This window comes from Chaetodon trifascialis, chromosome 15 (assembly GCF_039877785.1).
Source record: "Chaetodon trifascialis isolate fChaTrf1 chromosome 15, fChaTrf1.hap1, whole genome shotgun sequence".
In the NCBI taxonomy this organism is placed as follows: domain Eukaryota; kingdom Metazoa; phylum Chordata; class Actinopteri; order Chaetodontiformes; family Chaetodontidae; genus Chaetodon; species Chaetodon trifascialis.
This window is the reverse complement of record NC_092070.1, coordinates 5,387,756-5,409,751: the sequence shown is the minus strand read 5'-3', so window position 1 is coordinate 5,409,751 and position 21,996 is coordinate 5,387,756. Positions and strand designations below refer to the sequence as shown.

At 42.3% G+C, this 21,996-nt stretch overlaps 3 protein-coding genes across 4 annotated transcripts; all 3 read right to left on the bottom strand.

The window, feature by feature from the left end:
- Positions 1-1,718: 1,718 nt before the first annotated feature.
- Positions 1,719-8,596, bottom strand: LOC139343286 (homeobox protein Dlx3b-like). The gene is made up of 3 exons (XM_070980818.1): positions 8,136-8,596; positions 4,769-4,953; positions 1,719-2,765 (listed from the first exon to the last, which is right to left on the bottom strand). Exons 1-3 carry the CDS (start codon positions 8,485-8,487, stop codon positions 2,337-2,339), a joined length of 966 nt encoding a protein of 321 aa, XP_070836919.1. The 5' UTR covers positions 8,488-8,596; the 3' UTR covers positions 1,719-2,336.
- A 1,897-nt stretch (positions 8,597-10,493) lies between these two features.
- Positions 10,494-18,157, bottom strand: LOC139343904 (26S proteasome non-ATPase regulatory subunit 11A). Its single transcript, XM_070981747.1, has 13 exons — positions 18,042-18,157; positions 17,176-17,277; positions 16,138-16,334; positions 15,170-15,227; positions 14,742-14,936; positions 14,470-14,614; positions 14,215-14,275; positions 13,924-13,986; positions 13,673-13,798; positions 13,396-13,431; positions 13,210-13,261; positions 12,828-12,971; positions 10,494-12,458 (listed from the first exon to the last, which is right to left on the bottom strand). Exons 1-12 carry the CDS (start codon positions 18,130-18,132, stop codon positions 12,829-12,831), a joined length of 1,269 nt encoding a protein of 422 aa, XP_070837848.1. The 5' UTR covers positions 18,133-18,157; the 3' UTR covers positions 10,494-12,458; position 12,828.
- Positions 18,158-19,251: 1,094 nt separating this feature from the next.
- On the bottom strand, positions 19,252-21,373 carry rpain (RPA interacting protein). Of its 2 annotated transcripts, XM_070980821.1 has the most exons (7): positions 21,171-21,373; positions 20,865-21,056; positions 20,597-20,669; positions 20,323-20,434; positions 20,057-20,120; positions 19,796-19,936; positions 19,252-19,495 (listed from the first exon to the last, which is right to left on the bottom strand). In XM_070980821.1, the coding sequence occupies exons 1-7, from the start codon at positions 21,240-21,242 to the stop codon at positions 19,466-19,468; spliced, it is 684 nt and encodes a 227-aa protein (XP_070836922.1). In that variant the 5' UTR covers positions 21,243-21,373; the 3' UTR covers positions 19,252-19,465. The 2 variants fall into 2 exon arrangements, with proteins under 2 accessions (XP_070836922.1, XP_070836920.1); XM_070980819.1 differs by having other exon boundaries at positions 19,252-19,936.
- Positions 21,374-21,996: the final 623 nt, after the last annotated feature.

Here is a 21,996-nt window from a genome sequence, read left to right as displayed (position 1 = left end):
CATGGAGTTTGAAAGAAGTACAAACAAGGAGGGACTAAAAAGTGAACAAAAGTGAAACATCACCAGCTGCATGATGGGTTCGCAGCCCAGTCTCATGCCAAAGCATAGTAGACCTGCTGATCAACCAGAGGATAGTGTGTCAGGGTTAACATTTTGCCTCACCTAGGTGTGAAAAGTACACGTGTATGAAGGTAGAGTACCAGCAGGGGGCAATAACGACAGGCGCAAAGGACAAATGTAGTATATAGAGCAAAAAAGTCCTTCTAAGGGTGGAGGTCAGGGTAGAGTGCTGGATCTCACACTGGAGATCTTCAGTGTTTCAAATCTTCATGTTTCCTAAACCTAACCAAGCTGCAACCGTCACTTGAAATGTTTCTCCACAAATGTTAGTGAAAGTATTTTTGCTAACTTGACGTCAAAAGGAGAACGTGTTTTCACGCCAAGGTGACACAAAAAGTAACACTGTCATAGTGGACCAGCAGGTCTATTGCACAATGAGCTTGATTCATTCAAGAACCAAATGTCAGGATATCTTGGCCTCCACTGTTTTGTATTTGCTGATTCTTTTTTAGAAATGTGTTCCCCAACTTTTTGAAAATTGGGGGCTGAATATCTGCAGGAGCCCTTAAAAAGCACAAAAAATCCATCAAACATAAATTAGTGAGTGCTGCAGGAAGTATTCAGATCCTTTGTACTAATACAACACAGTAAAAATACTCTGTAAAAGTAAAAGTCCTGCAATGAAAACTGAATGCTAGTAAAAGTATGTAAGTATAATCAGGAAAATGCACTTTAAGTATTAAAAGTAAAAGTACTCAATGCAGTAGAATGTCCCCTGTGATATGTGTTATTACACGTTATCCGTGCATTAAAAGGCAGGATTTTACTGTAGTTGGTTGAGGTGGAGCTCATTTTGAACTATTTTGTATAGAACTGCAACTGCTGATTATTTTCTTCAGTAATCAACTGATTGTTTGGTTTGTAAAAATAGTGAGAAAGGTTGTCACAATCACCCAGAGCTCAAAGTGTCACTGTCACACTGCTTGTTTTGTCCAACAGTACAAACCACAAAATTATTAACAAACAACGCACAAGCCCTCAAAATTGATGCAGCAGAACTAGAGATATCATCTTTTTCATTCCACATATTATCCTTATCTGGCACCTATATTACCCATAATGCAACTTGACTGCTATTAGCAGCTAATGTAGCCTGGAGCTGTTAGCTTCAAGCAGACATGAGGAGTGGGCTGCAGAGGTCTGGTAACCTCCCTTCCTTCTGACTCCACACGGCTGCCTCAAGTGACATCACACAAGGCATTTTTTTTATCAGACTTCACACAGCTCCCCCTGGAGCCACAAAAGGTTTCCTACAACACAACATTCTTGCTCATTGTCGTGTAGATTTTTAATCCCAGCCTTACCACTGCACCAAGAGCACGTTTGAGCTTTTCAACTGCAAACCAGCTACAGTTCACGCACTACTTTAATCTGCTCCAGGTGTGCTTTACAGGAAATAAACCCCTTTAGACAAAAACTATATGGATGAAAACATTGTTTGGACAGCAATTAATGGATGCAGGTAAAATGTGCTGCAGCTACAGAAGAAGATCATCCACTGAATCCATGACGGTGTCAGTTTCATAAACTGTCTGACTAAAAAAAAATAGGAAAAAGACCCTTTCAGGGAGTAATTCAGTGTCTCTCCATGGTTTGTTTCCTGTGTTGGGTTCATATCGATGTTTTATTTTAAAAGGTTATCAGCCTTTCAGTGTTGTTCACCTTTAACGTAGTGTCTGAGCACAGCTACTTCACACAGTCATGTTTGGTGTAAATCGAAAGTCTTACATATCTTATAGATCCTCATGCCTGTGTGGTGGTCTTTCATCGGCAGTAAAGCATGGAAGAATTTCAGTAGTATTCACTTTTAGAGTGAAAATGCTGTGTCAGAGGCCTTTCCCAGGAGAAGATTTTTTGGCATAAATATGGGCAGATTTAAAATATTAAATATACAAAATATTATTTGCTATCAGTGATTTCAGAGGAAAATGTCAGTATCAGTCTCAGCACCAAAAAAACCCACATCAGTCCCCCTAATCTCCATGATAACCTCTACGTTATGAGTTCATAAACTTCAAAGCTGAAGACAACAGGGTGAGTGAGGCCACATTTCCTGTAGAAAAGCCTGTCTGACAACATGCGTGTCAGGTTTTACAGTCATGACTCGTGTCTGATGATCGCTGTCAGGTACTTCTGGAGCTCCAAATCATCCAATGAAAACGCCTCCGGTGTTTTCGCGCGGGGCTCCAGTCACACAGTTGTGCAGAGTACATGCTTCAGTAAACGGCTCCCATGCTCTGTGTGCCTGGCGGTGCTGTTGATGGTGTGTGGTGCGTCGGGCCCGACTGTGGCAGGCCTAAATGTGCCCCCTGCTGCTGGTACCAGTTCTGGTGTGTGTAATCTCCCATGCAGGCAGGCGAGGAATCAACTGGAGGCTGGTAGGGACCCTGCCCCCTGCTGGTAGGATCCACCATCGCATTACTCTTGACGCTGCTGCTGCCGTTTGTGTTGTTGCTGCTGCTGCTGTTGTTGTTGTTACTATTGCTGCTGTTGTTTTCCCACACAGCTGGGGATGGGGGAGAGTTGCAGGCCATGGAGTCGCTGGCATCTGGACTGTGTTCAAGAGGAATATCCCCAAGCGGAAACTCGCCATTCTTGTAGAGTTTCTTAAACTTGGAGCGACGGTTCTGGAACCAAATTTTGACCTGTAAGGAAAAGCAAGTGTTGAGGAAACTTCAGCAACATGAACTAAATTTCCAATATTCACTCTTGGTTCAGCCATGGTTCAGTCTTCACCAACTACTTAAGGTGAATATCTGGCTTTTTAGCAGTGAAATGTCCCCACTGTGGTTTGACTGCATTGAAATTCACATATATAGTCCCTTGATCCCTTGTTAATACAAAATAATTGATCATAGCAGCTTCAACGCTGGCCTGGTTTTTCTTTTTTTAGCATCTTAAGCTTCTTTTAGCCTCTAATTGCTCATTGTTTTGGTTTCTTTCCTGTAAACTCCACTTTTAGCAATCTTGTTTCCAGCAGCCGTTTTCAGTGAAAAACCTCCGATAAAGCCATCATACACTGCATGGCTAGCACACAGGCAAGGTTAGCAAATAGCTGGCGAACGTAGTGGAGCATTTAGCAGCTAAAGAGACAGATGTGTTTCTCAAGAAATGGTGGAGACCAAAAATAGAGCTAAAAGAGAGTGAATATTGGGCTTACATTCATCAGGTGGCAGAAATACAGCTATAAATGAATGCTAATGTTGCTCTGTAACTGCTGGATGTGTGAATAGGCACTTTGGTTGCCAACAGCTTGTTCTTTTGCCACCAAGTAATGCAGAAGAAAGAAGTTTTCTAGTGGCTTTCTTTATTAACTTGATATCAACGAGCAAGTACAATATTCATTCATTTTGTTGTCCCACTTGGTTTCAGTTCATTTCCCTAATCTAAGCTATTCAAACATGACACTATCGAAGAACTGTTGTTGTCCAGCGGAATGACAGCATTATGTAACGTCGTTTTTTGTAGAAACAACATTGCATCCATAAGGAGACGATAAGGTGCTTTGTTTTCTTTAAGCTTGTGGATATAAACCAAGCACAATAATGAACAATGATCTACAGCAGCTGTGATAAAACAGCCCATGCCACAAGTGCAGTGTTTTATCTGTCAGCAAAGATAATTCATATTGTAGTAAATCATTGGGGGAGAAAGGGTATGACTACATAAACCAGACTGACATGACAGTGACAACTCACCACTGGATTCAGCTCGATTTTATTCTCATTGTTTACTATCAGATATATAAGAATATTCGGAAGAAATAGATTAATTAATCAAAATAGGTCTTGTATATTGTATTTGAGTATAAGCTTTTGCCTTTTTTCTGCAGCGCTCATAATTTTCAAAGTTTCTCACTCACTCATTCATACGTCTGCCAAGAAACTTCATTCAAACTTAAGATGTCACCACTCTTTGTACTTTATCATGTTCGTTCAGCGTTTTCATGGCTTTTAATTCATTCGTCAGTAATCCCAGCTTAAGTTTCTTTTCCGACATTTGCATTGGTGTGTATGACAGAGTTCAAACCTACAGTAAGCTGATCACAAACTCTCCGTCTTCAGGTCTTGGATTTACAGCGCACACGCCTAAACTATCTCTGGCACTTTAACTGGAATTTCTGCTTTCTGCTTCAATGCATCACGTGACACTTCGTGACACTAACTAATTTTCACTCTTTAACTGTCAGCGCAGAAACTCCAGCATTTCAACTGCTGTCAGTCCTTACTTATCAACTGACACTTCAACTGTTTTCAGTGCACTGAAACTATCCCCGGAGGTTCGACTTCAGCTGAGACTACATGCAGAGCTTCAGCTTGAAGTTACTGGATACATCAAATGCATTCAGCTATCACATTTCAACGGTCTTAACATGTTTTGGTCTCCCACACATTTCAAAAGATATTTCAACTCCTTTCAGTGCTTCAACTTCAGCTGACACTTCAATTACTTTACGTGCTTCAAGTCAAACTGCAAGTCACATTATATCTCACATGCAAAAAACGAATTAATTTTCACCTCTTTACATTATTTTCAGTGTAAGAGAGCACACTTCAATTATCTTCAGAAAACCTTCTCTCATTTTTGCTGCATTGTATTACATATCTGTTAATGAATGGCACTGGAAGTCGTAAACCTGCAGCCTCACCTGTGTCTGTGTGAGGCCCAGCTGGGCGGCGAGCTCAGCCCGCTCCGGCAGGGCCAAGTACTGTGCCGACTGGAATCTCCTCTGCAGGACTGCCAGCTGGTAGCTGGAGTAAATGGTCCGAGGCTTGCGCATCTTCTTCGGCTTCCCGTTGACCATCCGAACCTCCACGTCTGGCTCCTCTTTCACTAGGAAACAGTAAAAAGTCATTTAATAACCTATTATGATAGAGTCAAACAAAAAAGTCTTTTTTGTCAAACAGTGCGATGAATTTGTATAAGGTCTCTGCAGGGCAGTTTCTGCACAGAAGTTGTAGCACAAAAATAGCCATGGCCACTACAACCCCGAAATTTCAAAGAAATTCCGCCAGCACTCTGAACTTATAATTTTGGTCTGAGTGTCTCCCACATTCAGAGGGAGGGAGTAAGGGAAGGAGGGAGACAGAGATTTATAGGTGCTTTTCATGTCGCCTCCAGCCCCGCTGGTACACACTGCTCCCCGTTTGTGCTCTTATTCTTGTATCCCACTTTTTGTTGACTTTTAGAGATACAACCAAGCTTCACGTTTGTTCAGTGCGTATAGTATTTATTACTAGAGTATGGAAACAAAACATCGACAAAAAAAAAAAACATTCAACATTTGTGTAGGAAATGTAATTGAGTATTATAATATGTCATATGTATTTACAGCTATTTACAAAGTTTTTGTAATACACTTACATGTTTCTCTTTATTTATTTTTAATTCTTTTTTATTTTATTTATTTTTATTTTTATTATTTACTGAACAGATTTAACTAAAATATATTTTCAAATAATCATACTTCATTAATAAAAATCATTCCAAATTTAGAAATTGTTTGCCAGTATTTATTACTAATGATTATATTTTATTGGTGACGATGTCATTACACAATGCATATAATATTTTTAGGACTTTTTTTCTATTTTGCGTTAGTTTACATTACCACTGAGGACACTGATACAATGAATTTAGTATTTTTTCTCTGAATTTTAGCAACCCAGAGGAGAGTTTACACTCTATAATTAAGCATGTACACATAGTGGGTGTTTTTGGACTCAGCACATTTAAAATTCAACTACTTTAGGACCAAAAGAAATCAAGGAATCCAGATCCAAAATTGTAATTTTGGGGGGAGGCTTTGAAACAGCATTTTATGATGGGAGATGAGAAAGTGGAATTATTAGAACAATTAACTTGATTAATACAAAATGAAAATGACTTTATTTTTTTAAATTTTTTTTTGAGCAAAATCTTTTGTGAGCATCGTATCCAATTTTCTGAGGGGAGTGGGGGTCCATTTGTGGGCCTAATGATGTTAGTATTACTTTTGTTTCTCCAGCAATGCCCCTGAGCTATTCATATTTCATCTATATACCAGTTTATTTATTATTATTAATTAGGTATTTGCATCTATCTATCTATCTATCTATCTATCTATCTATCTATCTATCTATCTATCTATCTATCTATCTATCTATCTATCTATCTATAGACAGAGATACATATATCTGTCTGTCTGTCTGTCTGTCTGTCTGTCTGTCTGTCTAGTTATTTATTTATTAGTTTGGGCGTGGCCACAGGCCTTGCATGATAAGACACCGTCCCAGTGGATGATTCAAAGGCCAAGGCTGACTGACATGTCGTGACACCTGATGTGCGTGGCTGTGGGCCAAAGTCCCCTGGGGCCATTTCCAGAAGTCAACTCCCAACTGGAATGCCAAAAACAGTACACCAGTCTGTCGAGTTTGTTTTTCCTCTGTAGTTTGCACAGGCACACCATCCAAGCTCGAAAAAGAGCCAGAAAAAAAAAGGTTTTAAATACAGTCTGGCTGTGGGCAAACTTAAAGAGCCAAAGTGAAGTTTGTTGTTCCAAATGTCTTTAATGTTCTTGTAAATGTAGGATCTATGCAGTGAGTTTATAGTGGCCTTACGGCATTAAATTAATTTATGTTAGCAGTGACTGTTTAGGTTACCTATTTAATGCGAATAAACCAACTGTTTGTTAATGAATTAGTTCTTCATCCCTAACATAGGTGAAGTTGAAAAGTCACTGGTTAGAACTCAGCTGTGGCATCCATCCAAGGGCTTTTACAGTGATCTCCATTTCCCTATCAAAATAAAATCTGAAAGCAATTCAGAGACAAGATGTCAAAACCGGTGAGCTTTCATTCACAGTGAGAAACAAAGAAGAAGATGAAAAGCAAAGCTGAGTTTACCTCCGTCAAACTCAAAGACCTTTTCCTCCAACCTCAAACTTTATCTCATCTGAAATGATCTCTTGTTTCCTTTTCCCCCACAGACACCTCCCCCTCTCCTATGCCCCCATCCTCATTGAGTCATAAAGTAAACTTTTGGGAAGCTGTGACCAACACTTACACCAAATCCCATTTGAATTTATCAAAATTTGAGCGTACTCTGCGACATCCCTGGCACAAAAAACCAGAAGCTGCTCCTGTAACAACTCTGACTTTATTCTTCTTCCAGCCAAATAAAATTAAGATTCTGTTAGCAGGAGCAACTAGCACCCCATATTCACTCTGGAGGCCAGATTTACCTTTCCTTTCCTTTCCTTTCCTTTCCTTTCCTTTCCTTTCCTTTCCTTTCCTTTTTTCTTAATTTTATTTATCTAATTTTTAATCTTTACAGTTTGAAAAGTAACAAGTCATCAACCCTGAACACTGGTATTTCCTGAGCAAAAACAACTATATCTGAAAAGATAATAAATAATATTAAATGTCAGTAAATGCCACTTATGCAGCTGCATTTAACATGGGTGGGAAAAACGACATGACTTTAACATCAGAAAAAACTACAAATTTAAACAATATATTTCAGTCATGCAGACGCTGTGGCAGGGTGTATGTACTATATACAGTATATAAGGGATAGGAGTGAGTGTCTCAGTCTCCCCTGCTGTTTAAGTGCACTGTAATTCAGACTCCTCACTAATCATCTTGTAATGATGGAGATTTAGAAGTTCAAGATTAAGACAGGACCATCTAAATGCTTCAAAATATTGTGACACGCAACGTAAAAAGAGTTTGAGACGCAGTGGAAAACCGATGGATAGGAAATAACTTCACTTTCCTCGTGCGTAAAACTCATGCGCAATTACTGGGTTTATATGGCTAGACATGAGCACTTGCCATACATCAGCGAGGTGGTCAATGTGGCTTTTCTTGTCCTGGGACAATGGAGGAGAGGATGTTTAGCAGTGTGCAAGAGGGAGGGCGGCTGTGCAATATGTCTGACTTCTTTTTCTTCATGAAACTGATCCAGAATTCTGACCAGTGATAGGTCAGCTCTGCCCGTAATATAGACTTTTAAGCGCGGAAGCTCGAACTTACCACTGTCCTGCAGCGTTGACTGTACGTCCCTGCTGAACGCACCGTGCTCTCTGTACGCTGCATGGGGGTACGGGTATTCTGCCTTGCCAACCGGGTAGGCACCGCCTGGACCCATCCCGTTCAAGTTATAATGGTGGTATGCGTACGGGTTCATGTGTTGAGCTGAGTACGACTGCTGCGCCGGGTAGAAATCCTGCGAGCCGTGGAGCGCGCTCTGGCCGCTGTAGAAGCCCATATCTGTGGATGAGGACTCCGGGAGGGTCGGGGAATCCTTGGCGGCCGAGATGGAGCTCCCAGGAACAGGGAGGGAAGGTTTCTTCTCCTCGAAGACAGGTGAGGATTGGCCGTTCATTCTCAGGCGTATTTGGTGTTAGCTCTGGACTGTAAACCAGGAGTGTTCAGAAGTCCTCACAGTCTGGAGCTGGCGTTCCCAAACTCCCCTGACGCAGCAGCCGGGCTGTCCACCGTGGCGGCGCCCAACCCAACTAGAGCTCGTAATTACAGGGCGCGCCGAGCTGAGCCAAGCCGGGCAGGACTGAGGGGAGTGGATGTCTCCTTCTCATTGGCTCGCCTGCTCGCTCCCTGCCTCTGCCCTGAGGCCAAGACAGCGCTGACTGTCGCCTGTCTGGCTCCCTTCTTCTCCCCACAGAAACCTCCAGTAAGCCTCTCCTCGGGTCTGCAGCAGAGCGCATAAACAGTTGGCAAGCCCGTAAAGTCCTCTAACTAACATTTACCTCGACATATCCCGAGGACTTAACAACATGCGAGATTCTCAGCAGAGTAGATAAAGATTTACCAACAAAACCGCGCATAATGGTGTTGTGATAAGGGCTGTTTACGCATTAGCTTTACGCTGCTGCCTCCCATTCAAATGCAGATACGGAGCCAAGCGCGACTGTCGACCCATGTTGAGAGTTATTTACAGTTAATCAAGGCTTATTTTTTAAACGGCCTTTCCTGTTTTACATGTGTTGACTTGGGCCCCTGGCTTCTCCCATGCCGCAGGGAAGAGGGACGGCCACCATAAACCTGTAGGTATATGGAACATTCCGAAAGGCCACTGTGAGCGCATGATAGTGACAACACAAGGAGAATTCACACTGAGAGCTTCAGTGTGAAAGAGTGAATCTATATCAGTGAGCTAAGAGCGATTTGGTTCAGTGTTTGATCAAATCTGACTGGACAGACCCTGAATGTGTCCTCTTACAAACTCCACGTACTAATAACTGCCGTGACAGACACTCTCTCCACACACACAATGGTCAAAAGTCAAATTTCCATGAACTGAAGGATTTCACCCGAGCTGAAGTTGGCATGAAGTTGGACATTCGATATTCACTCTGGGTCGCAGGGTTTTTGTTTGTTTGTTTGTTTGTTTGTTTGTTTGTTTGTTTTTTCCCAATAGCTTCCATGTCATGTGACCCATTGACTCCAAACCAACACAGGATTGTTGTACTACTCTGGACAAATAAGACACACCCCATAAAGTCACTTTATTTACGTTTTTTTTTTTTTTTTGGCCTTTTCCAATGCTGTCTCCTCCATTTGCACACACTGGACCTGGAACCACCTCTGCCAGTCATCACACTGGATCTGCTGAACTTTTATATGGTTGGAGTCATTTTTATATATTTTTCTATTATTATTTTACTATCAAACATCAAGTTGTAAACATAATTGTGTCAGGTGCCTTTCACTGCAGTTTCTCAATAGCTCACCAACCAGATCCCGGCTGATCGCTGTGTCAAAGACTGAACCAAGAGAAATATTTTTTATTGACTGATTTAAAATTGAAAAAACCTGCCTGTCAGATTTGGAGAGCCAGCTCTGTCCTCTCCCTTCTCATGTCAGTTTTGGATGTTTCAAATTTGCTGATTTTTCAAAAAAGAATATAAAACGAGACAGGCACTAAAATACTCCATGATGGGATGGGTCTTATTTGTCCAGTATAGTAATAACATCTGATATCTGATTTTGAGTCAATAGGTCACATGACATGGAAGCTATTGAAAAAAACTTCATGCCAACTTCAGCTCGGTGGGATTTCATCCAGAGAATCGACTTAATCCAAAAAACCACCAGGTGTCACTGTTGACTCTGCGAGACTCTTCAAATCGAGCACTTCTGGAGAGTTTTAGGAAATAATGGCAACAAAATGAGATTTACGGCAAGCCGTTTAACCAGCAGGTGCTTCATTTACATCTGACAGTATATGTGTTGGAGAGAAAGATGAGTTGGTGTTAATACCTCATCAGCAAACGCTGATTCAGGTGGAGGACTAACTGCTGAACTCGAGCAGGCCTCCTTCATCAGCATCACCCATCACATCCAGTGTGTCCACTACAGTTGATCATGAAGTGTATATTAGGCTATTTTAATTGATTAATGGTATAAAAGCAGATAAAATGACAGGATTTTTTCCATGCATATGATGTTTGTGTGGCCAACTGTACTTCACACTGGACATTTATCCTTTTTTGAGCTTCAACTGCTGTCTTTAATCAAGTTATATATGAACCTTAGCTTAGCCTATAGTTTACCTTAACTCTTCATTACCTTTATCAATTCACCATTATATTAATCTAGTTAGAGCCTAATATTCTGATCAAGGATCCAGTGCTTTTAGATAACTACACTTTTAGCTAATTTAATAATTTGGCCATTAACTTTACCTAACTATTCATTACTGATGGCTGTACATTTCAACAATTTACTACCCTTGTCTTTTAGCTTTTTCAACCATTCTTCCGTGACTTCAGCTCTCACTCACAATGTGTACTGTTCCGCTGTTACAGACACAATACACAGACCTTTTTTAAATCAAGTCATAAATAAATGCAATTTAGAAATAAATGCTTTTTAGTCAGACAACTGCAGAAGTACGACTGGTTGGTTGTTGGTCTGAAGGATGTCACTGAATACAAAGGAGATTAAATCCATTTGAAGCACATAGCCTCACTGAAAAAACAGAACCTCACATAAGTCACACAAAAGGTACACAGAAGATGAAAGCGCTGAGGAGAAAAACCTGTCACACAACTTCAGTTCCAGGATCCTTAAATCACACAACTTGCAGGTTTAATTTTTTTTTATTAGCATTTGTCTTTCTCTATGTCATATATGGTAAACCCTCGAGTCCTTGCAAAATGAAGTTCCCAGAAATGTACAGCTTGATTTTCTTCAGCGAAACCCGCCCTTTTCTGCACGACACACCATCACATCTCAGCACGCAGAGTTCCTCTCCAGTCACGGATCGAGCGTCAAAAGCACTTTGTGTGACTGGCCGGGCTCTCGGTGGCAAGCTTTATTCTGTTCTTACGCATTATAAAAAAGGGGGACAGTGTGAATACATCAGGCCTTGGATGAACAGAGGTGCTTGGCAATGTTATATACAAACAGGAAGTAGGAGTGCGGGCGGAGGAAGGGGGTGTAGGAGACCCCGCTGCGGTGATCAATGTCCTCCTCTCCTTGTGGCATGGTCCCGAGTGGACAGAAGAGCAAATTCCCTGTGTGGTCCACGAATCCCAGAATGCCTTGTGAGTGAGGGAGACCACTCACGATGGAAAAGGTGAGGGTGCAAAGGTCATAGTACGGATGTGGGGGGGGTTCTGACGGCCTCTGTTTTCAAAACCATTTTTTCGGGCGACCGAGTTAATTGTGAGGGCGATTCTTCAAAACTGCAGAAAAGAGGGAGGAATTCAAACATTCAGTTTCAGGGCAGGTCTGCAAACTGAACAGAACAGGTAGAATCCAGTGGGAGACACAGACCGACCCACCCACCCACGTTTACCCTCAGTTACACTCTGAGAACAGACCAAGCATGTTTTTTATATATATTACATGTATGTATAAGTACTGTATACGTATGTTTTATTGTTATATTACAAGATTCCCTGATGGCCAGTGCAGAGAGAAACAGAGGGAAAAAAAAGAAAAGAAGGGGGGCGAGAGAGGCGTGTCCCATTTTACATACAGTAGAAACCAGTGGTGGGAAAAGAGAAGGGGGGGGCACAGTGCCTGGATTTGTCCATGGGGAGGAGCTCGTTGTGTCAGATCAACCCCCGTCAGATCGGAAGGAGGAGACAGGAGGGACGGAGAGCAGAGGGCTGAGGGAGGACTAGGAGGAGCAGCGCGTCCACCCGGTCAGTCTGTTATGCTGTCGGGTTGTCTTCAGATGGTCAGCTGGTTTGTTTGCTTGCTGGGTTGTCAAGTGTTTGTAATCTCCTCGTCCTCCTCCCCTCGTCCCTCCTGGGTTGAAGTGATCAATCAACAGAGGTCAGACTGGCCCACGTCGCTCCGGACAGGAGGACCGGCGGTTTCACTCTGAAGGGGGACACGAAGACTGGTTTAGGAGAGTCAGCGCTGATTTTATACTACAACATGCATTTATAGTGAAAGAGCTTCAAGGTCGTTCCAAACAGGATAAGGCTGGTGTTATAATGAACAGCTTTACAACAACAAACTATGTAAGACAAAGCAAATAAGTCTCATCTTTCTGATGCATCAACAGCAGTTATTTAGCAGTCAAAATACATGAAAAGTGTTTACCTCATCATGTAATCGATTACACTACACAGGACACCTGTACCAAAAGGTGTCTCTGCCTCCTACGTTACATTCAGGTTGATACACTGCGCCACTTATTGAATTACCACACGTTAACACAGACATTATAGTTCCACTGACGCTCACCTTATGTTAGCTTCTTGGCTTTGTTGTAGAGTGAGTCGACCACTTTGCTCATGTTCTGAATGGTCTCCAGGGCCGCCTCGTACGTTTTGTCCACCACCGGCTCGTCAAACACAATCAGCACGCCTTCACCTTGGTCCAAAATACCTGTCGGGTCAAAACGGAGAGAAAAGCTATTGGAGGGCTTTCAATTCCAGGATCACTAATTGTGTTCAATTCATTTCACTCTGTAAAAAGAAATTTGAAACTCGATTGGCTCAGAATGAGTGCAAATCACATCCATGAGTGGGAAACATCCACAAAACACAAATATTTACAACAAGGAATCACTAATATTTAGTCATCTCTTCATGTAGCGTTTACTGACACAGCTGCAGACACCCACCGTGAAACTTCTTGTCCAGGATCATCTGTGATAATTTCCTCTCCACGTCTCCCTGCAGGACAGACACAGTCACACTGTCGGTATTTCACTGCAAAGACCTAAAGAATTACTTCAAATAGGCACCTCATATATAATGAAAGCGAACGTCTCAAAAGGGAACACTGAGGAAGATGAGATCAATCCTACCTTGGGGAGTTTGATGAGGGAGGAAATGTGTGCTATCTGTTAGAGAAAAGAGGGACAAGCATGATGATTACACACACTTCAATAAGTTTTTCATAATCTTGCTGCCTAATATTTACTGAGCATATTTAGTCCACATGAACAGTTTCTCTGTCTTCCTGACTCTCCTGAGTTTGAGCAGACTTTACAAATACATTTTTCTTAACTAATCTGGCCGATTCTGCGGCACTGGGCAAACGCTTCATATCCTGGATAAGTTTTCAGCGTGCGGGCAAATTACCTGGACCCTGGAGAAAGGTTCGATGACCCTGATGAGGTTCTGCTCCAGCAGGTTGTCATACAGCTTGGTCAGATGGGTGCTGATGATGGGGTCATCCCTCAGCTCGGCTTTGTACTCTGTTAGTGCCTTGGGGGAGGGTGGAACAAGACATTCTGATCACAAATGAGGAGAGAGGCTACATCATCAAACGAGGAAATTGAGATCATAATGCAACAGAGTCAACACAGAGCAGCAAACTCCAAATACAATACCTTTTCAAAGTCTGCCAGCGACCGGTTCTTGCTGGCTTGTGCCACACATTTCAGTGAGTCTGTCTGTGGAAAAAGATAGAAACCAAAGGTTACAGATAGATGACAGCAGAGTAACAGCTTTTACTGCTGCTACACCTGTCAAGCCACACACCCCCATGTGCTTGACAGGCCTGCTGTGCATTGTTACGAATACACATCTATGATTGGATAACTGCTGTTCAGGGGAGGGGTTTAGCATTTATCAGTTCATTTTCAATTCCAAGTCAAATTCTTAGGAAGGAATAGTGATACCTGTCTGCCAGCATACCGCAGAGCGAGCTTGCCACTGATGAGGGCCTGGACGTCCTCTGGCCTGAAACGGAGATAACGTGTGTCAGACACAGCAGGACAAAGACTGCACTGTGCATCTTATATTAAATGTTTTAAAACACATAGCGGCTGCAGAAATCAAATGGTTATAAATGAACTGCGCAGGCTTGTTTAAAGTAATATGGTCCTCAGCATGGTTTCGTAGCCCATCATGTATCTGAGAAGCAGACCACTTACGCATTGAGCATGATTTTGCAGAGCAGCATGTATTTGAGGGCTGTGATGGCTCGGGGGCTGTCGATGGAGTCGTAGCCCTCAAAGGCCTCATAGAAGTAGGAGTAAGCCGTCTTCCAGTCTTTCTCCTCCGCTGCATGAATGATCCCTGGAAACATGACCAAACACACAGAAATGCCAGCTGCAGCAGAAAATAGCAACTTCAGTTTCTTCACCTACAACTCTGGTTTATGTGTTCAGTAATTAGTATGTACATCAAGTGTCCTGCTTTGTACCTGACTGCATGTCTAAAGCTGCTTGTAGTTTCGGCGGACAGTAGATGGCGTTGGCGGTTGTCCTGGCAGATGTCAGGGCGGCACGGGCTTTGGGCAGGTTACTGAGCGCATGGTACGTCTTACTCTCCAGCAGCTGAACCTCCACCAGCAGGGCCTTGTCATCCATCTTCTTCAGCTCCTGAAGCAACTGGGAGCCTGGAGAGGGGAAGAAGTTCATAGTCAACCCCAAACTTTCAGTACATTTATTTCATTTTTGGTCCAAATAAGGAGGAAAATAAGGATGGGAACTAAAATGGGATATACAGGAGTTTGGAACATCCAAACATTCTCCACTTTATTTATGTTTTATGTATAAGGTTTCTTTTGTCCTTAAAAAATCTTTCATTGTTAAGTTAATTAAAAACAACTCCACAAGATTCAATACTTACCAAGTTGTAGTGCCTCCTGGTAGCACTTTGTGTCGAAATACAGTGAGATGAGACGAGCCTGAGGAGAGAGGAGGACAACAACCACGTCAGGGAGCAAGTAATGCACATCATGAGACTGTACATCAACCATCGTCAGCGCAGGAGGGATAGACTCAACATATGTCCACTGTTTTTTACCAATACCCAGATTTACCCAGACAGGTAAGTAGAGATGCTTATTTTTCCAGGAATTTCCTGAATCAATTATTGGATATCAATCTATCAATCAAGTTGTTTTTTCTTAAAAATGGCCAAACACAAGGTGCACATTTTCCCATAAAACACTGTTTTCAAACTTAAACTTAACCAAAGTTAGCGATGATTGCTGGAACAGTGGAAAGATGAGCCAAGAAGGTTTTGGTCACTTTTTTTTTTTGTTTTAGTTGCGTCTGAATGACGTGTTCTTTCCGATGACAAAATCACAGTTTCTCTGAACAGAATCTGGTGGCTGTTGCTGGTTAAACAGAACAGATCTTAACAGAAGGTATTGTTGTAGGGATCCTTTCCATAATGTTGTCACTCTGAGTCTGTCAGTGGTAAAAAAAAAAAAAAAAAAATAGACACTTTAAAAGCCCTGCTCTGACTCACTTTTGCTACAAAGCATTAAATATAGCAAAAAATGCTACATGCGAGGACTTAACAGACAGTCTAGCTAACATGGTTACTGTAAATTGGTTGCTGTTTGTTCAGTGTATTGAGTCCAGCTGCTGAACACACCTGCACAGGCAGCACAGTATGCCAGGGATTTCACCTACCCAGGGATCCTTTACACATTTCATAACCTGTCTGTTTGGCTTACTGGACAAAGGGCAACAATAAACCACGCCACAGTTCAGAGACCCACAGTTCAGGCATCTTGGTGTAGTTACCTGGTGCCACAAGAGTATGAACAACCTGTTCTCAAGCCCTGCGACAGCACCCTGGCTCACCTCTAGTGCCTGTCTGAGGAAGGTCCTCTTCTCAGCCTTGGCCCACTCTATGCACTCCAGACAGAGCTCTACCTCCTGACCTGTGGCAGCCTCCATGTCCAAGAACAGGTCCAGCAGGGAACGGACCAGCCGGGCTGCCTTGGCCTTGGAGATGGAGTTGAGGAAGGGGCGTACATACTTCAGCAGACCCCCAAGCTCTGAGCAGTGTGGGAGGGAAAGAAAGAAGAATGTGCATAAATAGAAAACAGCTGAAATAAGGTTATGAGCAATCTGCCACAGTGATCGTAATAACAGTTGTAAAACATGACAAAGGTCATAGGTTCTTCCTCTTCTGCTGTTTTGATGAAACAGCACAGCACTTCCACCGGCCCAAATGTCAAGCAGGAAAAAACTTTACACACAAAGGCCACTCGAGCTCCTGCCAGCTATCACTTTCTGCACACAATGTTTTCATCAAGACAGCCATATGATCACCAAAAAGTAAACAAACAAACAAATGAACACTAGAAGAAAGAACTGATGTTGTAAAGCGGTATTGGGTCAAAAGTAGTGGATCACATCAGAAGTACCTCACAATAAGACTGAGTGAGGAGGGATGTGATTTCTCTATGTGAAATCAGTTTCGTGCAGAAAATGGCAGCTAGCCCATTCAGAAAGGAGGGCAGATGAGGTGAACAGTCAACATGTACATCTGACAAATACTCTTGTCTGAAGTGTTTTCCTGTCAGCATTCACAGTTTGACAACATCACCTGATCAAGTGACAACAGACAAGAGTGTTTTTGAAATGTGAAGAGGTGCTCCCATTTAAAAAACAAACAACACTGTTGTAAGTCTTTTGTGAGCAAAATCAAACTATGCTCCAAAGCTCAGCCATGTGGATATTGATTCAGGGCTCTTACTCATGTGGCGTGACTGGGATTTGAAAATTGTAGTGTTGCACGAACCGAAAAACTACTGAAAGTATGATATAATGATAGAAAGTGTTGTGTGTCCAAATCAAACAATGAGTACAAGTATGAACATGATGTTCTGTTACCTGCAGCCTGTCCTGTCTTGGCCAGCAGCCCACCCAGCTCCAGGATGCTCTGCTCTTTAACACGCACCGCCTCTTCATCACTCTCGTGTATGTCCCGCTTCACTACAACACACACACACACACACACACACACACACACACACACACACACACACACACACACACACATGAAATGATGTAATCTGATCCGTATTAACATGAATCACCGCGATATACAAACAGTAAAAATGCTGATGTTACACGCTTCCCTTGTGTCTCTAGAGACTAGCATTAAATCAAGTTGTATGATGAATAGGTTGGGTTGGATGGCAAGCAGCCAAGTGGCTAACGAAATATCAGACCTGTCAAATTAGACAATAACGTTAAACGATGGTGACACGTACATAGCTACGCTTTAATAATCAGTATAAAGCACCATATGGTACATAAGCAGACACTAGCGGCTGTGACACAGTAAGTGATGTTAAGAGAGTCAACTCAGTTTCACATTAATTTCCTTGTCGGCCTGACATCACACAAGACAAGGCATAGCTGCTAGCAACGCTGGCTGCATGCTAACGTTAACTAGCCAGCTGTCACCAAAGTTACTGTCAAATGAATGAGCCGGAGAAGCTAACGTTAGCTTGCCTGGTAGGCTAGCCGGTATGTTGCTAGCCGGCTAGCCCACTGCTGCTGACTCACTGTGCAAGCTAGGAGAAAAAAGACACGGCCAGCACTGGGCTAGCTAACTTAGCTTAGCTGCTAACTGGCTAACAGCAAACATTGCTAACTCAACTGCTCCTTTTTATAGCGCGGTGTCTAGCTTCAGTGCCTCAGCATTAAGTGGTTTTTATTTTCTAATGTCATACTTTGAGGATAATATTTACCTATTGAATGTAAGATATCGATAGAGGCATTCCGGTCTGTTCCAAGAAGAGACTGTGCTCTCTGAAACTCAGCCACTGCCGCGGCTGCCATCTTTCCTCTGCCTGCCTCCGCTCCGCTCTGCCAGGCTGTTTTCCGGTCAGGTCATTCACATGGTCGGAACAATGCTGCTTCCTACTGGTGATTCTGAGTTCTGCCTGCCAAGACGTACTGGCGCATTCCAAAACCGTCGGAAACTTCGATCATTTCTAAAGCTAACAACTGTTTAAGGACGGCATATATGAGATCACTGAGACTGCCCTCTGATTTAAACCTTTACCTGTCATAATACTCACTGTCTGGTTCATGCTGATAGATCTGTCATTTGTAGCTTATGATCATTTAGAGTCATCAATGTTCAAGTGAGGGCTAGGAATTGCTTTTCATTGATTTGATTAGTCTGAATTTTACAGATGTTTCTTGATTAACCCCACAAGCCATCTCTTACCTTGGCCTTATCTCAGTTTTTTGTTGTTTTTTTTCACCACTGCATTTCAAACAGATAAATGTGTGCTGGTAACACCATTTGCAAACACAATTTCTAATTTAGAGACACTTATTTCTATCACACTTTTTTTATTTATACTTGTATATACTTACTGATTGTCTACCTCGTCTATTTTTTCTTACTGATGCTGCTGTAATTTGGAATTTCCCCTTGTGGGACTAATAAAGGTATATTGAATTGAATTGAATTGAATTGAATTGAATTGAATTGAATTGAATTGAATTGAATTGAATTTGATTCAACAGACAAACTCAAAGTGTGCACGCATTATCAAAGGAGTCGATTTTGTAGCTGCGTAAAAAAATATCCCATACAATTTGTGTGAAATTCACTCTATCAAGCCTGAGCAACCCAAGAGATCATTTGGGCCACACATCCAAAAACTGGAAAATACTGACACATGTTGCACCAGACAAAAAGGACAAAAGATAAATGTTTTGTTTATATAATTCGCCTGAAATGTCCAGTGCAACAGCATCTCTGTGCTTTGGGGGTGGGAGGTTGCATTACAGTCACATCCTGGAAAATGTGGACTGTGCAAGACTCCAGTTGCAACTTCAGGTCTATATACATGACCCTTAAACCATAGAAGCACACGCAGTAGTAAAGACAGATATGTTGAGATAAGTTTACACTATTTCTATAATAGAAGTATAGCCGTCAGGTTTCATTTCTGTAACTTAAAAAGTTGAACAGTTTCAGTGAAAATACTTTGTGCATTGCTTCAATATGACCACGGGTGTTAAATGGCACAGTACAAGAAGAACACCTGTATAGTAAATATATAAAATAGCCTTTATTTGAAAACATAAAGAGAGCACAAAAAACTCAAACATCAAATCTCATGAGTTCAGTAACTCATGACTGGCAGGTGTGCTTTCACAGCACAATGGACAGGTAGTCACACACCTGAAAGCAGAGAAAACAGTACACTGGTAATTCATCACAACTGAAACCACTGTTACTGTGCAGCAGACTGCTTATTTTTCCTCTGGGGAAACTGGGCCAGTCAAGTAGAAGAGAAAATATATGGGCACACACATACACACCCTAAGGAAAATATAGCACCTCATTAAGACCTAAAGACCATCAAAGAAATCTAAAAAGGAGAGTTACGTATTTCAAGTTTCCCACAGCAGCACCAGCTTCGTTTTGGGATGAACTTCCTGAAACTTCTTTAAAAATGAGTTGGCAGAGACTGTGCCGTACCTTGCAGCTTATCATCAGGTTGGGAGAGCCCTCTGTGTTGGGGGCTAAAGAGAAAACAGGGTTGTGGAGACAATCCTCCATGTGCTCCGAGACCCTGGACTCCAGAAGGTGCCGCAGGATGTCAGGGGTGATGTTCTGTTTCTGATGACAAGGTGCCAAATGTTGCAGGACTTTAGCAGAAGCCACTACTTGCTTAATTAGCTGACTTCAACAGAAATAGCCTGGGCTTTTGCTTGATTTAGCAAAGTTGAGCAAACAAACCTTAGTGTTAATGTACAGTCCACAGGGACAGGAAATGAAGTGACTGTTGATGTTTAAGTGTTTCCTGCAAGACACAAGAAGCATGATGTATAATATTGAATTTAAAAAATGTATTTGTTATCAATACAACTCCTGACATAAACCAGCAGTGACAGATTGCCACATGTTTGCCTCTACGCCTTCTGGTCTTACTCATTGCAGCTGAAAACAGAAAAATGAAAGCATGCATACTGCCACTGGCTGTAGCAGTCATTTGTGGGACTCACGTGTGACATAAAGGGCATATAATGTGCATCTCTTCCATCCCTTCCACAACAGACGATATGTACTGCTGCTCAAACTGCAGGTTCCTCTCATACTCTTCAATGATAGACATTTCTGTGGCACAAAGACAGAAATGCACAACTTATCCCAACAGGCTTATCACCTTGTTTCCACTGCATCTGCAGAAACATCTCACCCCTGGTGGTATTAACACTGTATGTAATATTCCAATATGTGGGTTCACACAGTGTGACCTCGTTCATACAAATGCTTTACCTTGAGACATGAGCTCCTGTTGGATTTCTTCCAGCACTGCCAGTTCATCATAGTCCTTCATGACACTGAACATCTGTTGAGAAAAGAAAGCAGATCTCCACTCAGCTACAGGACTCAAAACAGTTGGTTTGATCAGCTCTGTGAGTCAGCTGCAGGAGGTCAAGGGAGGATTTCTCTGGACCATACATCTGACAGAGCTAGGAGTAACACAGACAGAAAATAGTGAGGGAGAGACAGAGAAAATAAAGAGGGACAGAGAGACACCGACCTCTGCCCTGCCCTCTGGCCCCCACAGCGAGGGCAGTCTTCGGTCCTCTGACTGCAGAGCCGTCCACTCCTCCTCCATCACCTCCTGGACGATAATGGAGGCCTCGGAGCCGCTGCACTGCTGGCTCTCCCCCATCTGACGGTATCTGTCCAGCAGCCTCGAGCGGCTGTTTTTGAGTCTGTCCACACAGCGCTAAAGACGACACGAAGAAAAACAACAAACACTATTATCTTAAAGTCTGTCAATATTAGCGGCGGCCCGACATGCTAGCTAACGTTAGCTAACTGACCAGTGTTGATTTCTCACCTTGCGGTAAGTTTCTTTCCATGGCGGAGTCGTCCCTTTGTAAAGTGAACGGTGTCTGTGCAAAGCATCCATCTGTAACGCTAACAGCAAGTGTCAAGCTACATACATGCAAAAACTTGTTCATACAAACTCGCTAAACTTCGGGAAAACCACGAAAACAAAACATTTCAGCGTTTAACCGTGTGCCCCGGAAGTGAATGTGCGCTGCCGCGGGTTGCATGATGGGTTTTGTAGTTCAGCGCTGCCACATCACGATTGAACTACCGGCAGTTATGAGAACGGGAGTGAATAGCTCACAGCCAGGATGATAGGAATGCTGTTTGAAAGCCAGGAGCTACGGAAGCCGAGAACGCCCATGTCTGCATTTATAACGACGTTATCAATACATTCAGAAATTAATTATTTTGTTAATTTCGTGATAACAAATTACAAAAAAATTGTTTCGGTGGATAGTTTTACTTGCTTTTTTATGTGCTGTTTTGTTGACTGTATTCTTGTGTAAATTAAAAAAACATACATTTTAATAAATCCATGAAACTGAACATTTTGTTAGCTATCGTCTCTATACATTCTACATAACTTGCTCTGTATTACAAAGTTGGCCAGCAGTCAGGTGACCCTGTGTGTTATTCTCATCATTCAGATGCAGCATCCTCTTGAAGAGGCTTTACAAATGCCCTCCTTTCTTCCAACCCAGTGGCCTCCTTAAGGCTTTACTCCTGTGGGTAAAGTTGTATTTGAGAAGAAAGCCTTTCAGATAAATCTACGTCTCGCTTAGAGCCTCCATACCGGCTTTATGGAGACTTGGTCATGGCAGAAAAAGCAC